We start from the raw sequence: 786 nt of genomic DNA, 5'->3' as shown, positions 1-786 counted from the left end.
CTGAGGAGACACAGCTGCTGCTGCTGTCTGCTGCTGCATCTCTTCCTGCTGCTGCTGCTGCTGCTGCTGCAGCTGCTGAGCCATATGTCTCGTCCTCGCTGCTGCTGTTGCTGCTGCTGTCGCTGTTGTTGCTGTTGTTGCTATCACTGCTCTCATGTTGCTCCTTCTTCTTCTTCTTCTTGTGCTGCTGCTGCTGCTGCTGCTGCTGCTTCTGCTGCTGTGCTGCAGCAGCAGGCTTGCGAAAGGCCCCTGTACCCTTTGCAGCCCCCAGGGGCCTCCAGGGGCCCCCCCTGCTGCTCTTGGGGGCCCCCCCCCCCTTGACTCTCTTCGAGGCTAAGCTGGCTCCAGCAGCCATTTTCTTCTGCTGCTGCTGCTGCTGCTGCTGCAACTGCTGCTGCTGCTGCTGCTGCTGCTGCAGGGGGTAAGGAAGACCGTGTGGGGCCCCAGGGCCTCCGCGCCCCACAGCTGCAGCTCAGCCAGCAGCTGCGGTGTATAGGCAGCAGCAAAAAACTGTCTCCTCAGTGTCTCCTTCTAACAAAGAAAATACACTTACTCTTCATCTGCACATGCAGCAGCAGCAGCAGCAGCAGCAGCAGAAGCTGCTGCTGCTGCTGCTGTCGGGGGCCCTTGCAGCACGCGGGGCTGATCCGGAGCTGCCTTTGCCTTCTGTGTATTCTGCTGCTCCTCGGGAGAAATATATAATTGTTATTTATTTATTTATTTATTTATTTGTTTTTGTTTATTTATTTTATTTAATTCTTTTTCGGTTAAGGAGAAGAAAAGAAA

The 786-nt window shown here is 54.8% G+C and overlaps 1 protein-coding gene across 1 annotated transcript in view; it reads right to left on the bottom strand.

Annotated features, from left to right (window-relative positions):
* Positions 1 to 355, bottom strand: part of EMH_0083260 (uncharacterized protein) — a gene marked incomplete at both ends in the record, with an annotated part of 2,556 nt that extends 2,201 nt beyond the window's left edge. The window contains one exon of the mRNA XM_013500622.1: positions 13 to 355. Coding sequence (XP_013356076.1) covers positions 13 to 355 — 343 coding nt within the window. The remainder of the gene's footprint in view (positions 1 to 12) is intronic.
* Positions 356 to 786: the final 431 nt, after the last annotated feature.

Source organism: Eimeria mitis, genomic scaffold, assembly GCF_000499745.2.
Source record: "Eimeria mitis Houghton genomic scaffold, Emh_scaff5633, whole genome shotgun sequence".
Classification (NCBI taxonomy): domain Eukaryota; phylum Apicomplexa; class Conoidasida; order Eucoccidiorida; family Eimeriidae; genus Eimeria; species Eimeria mitis.
Note: the sequence above shows the minus strand (reverse complement) of the source record. Positions and strands in the feature narration are given on the sequence as shown.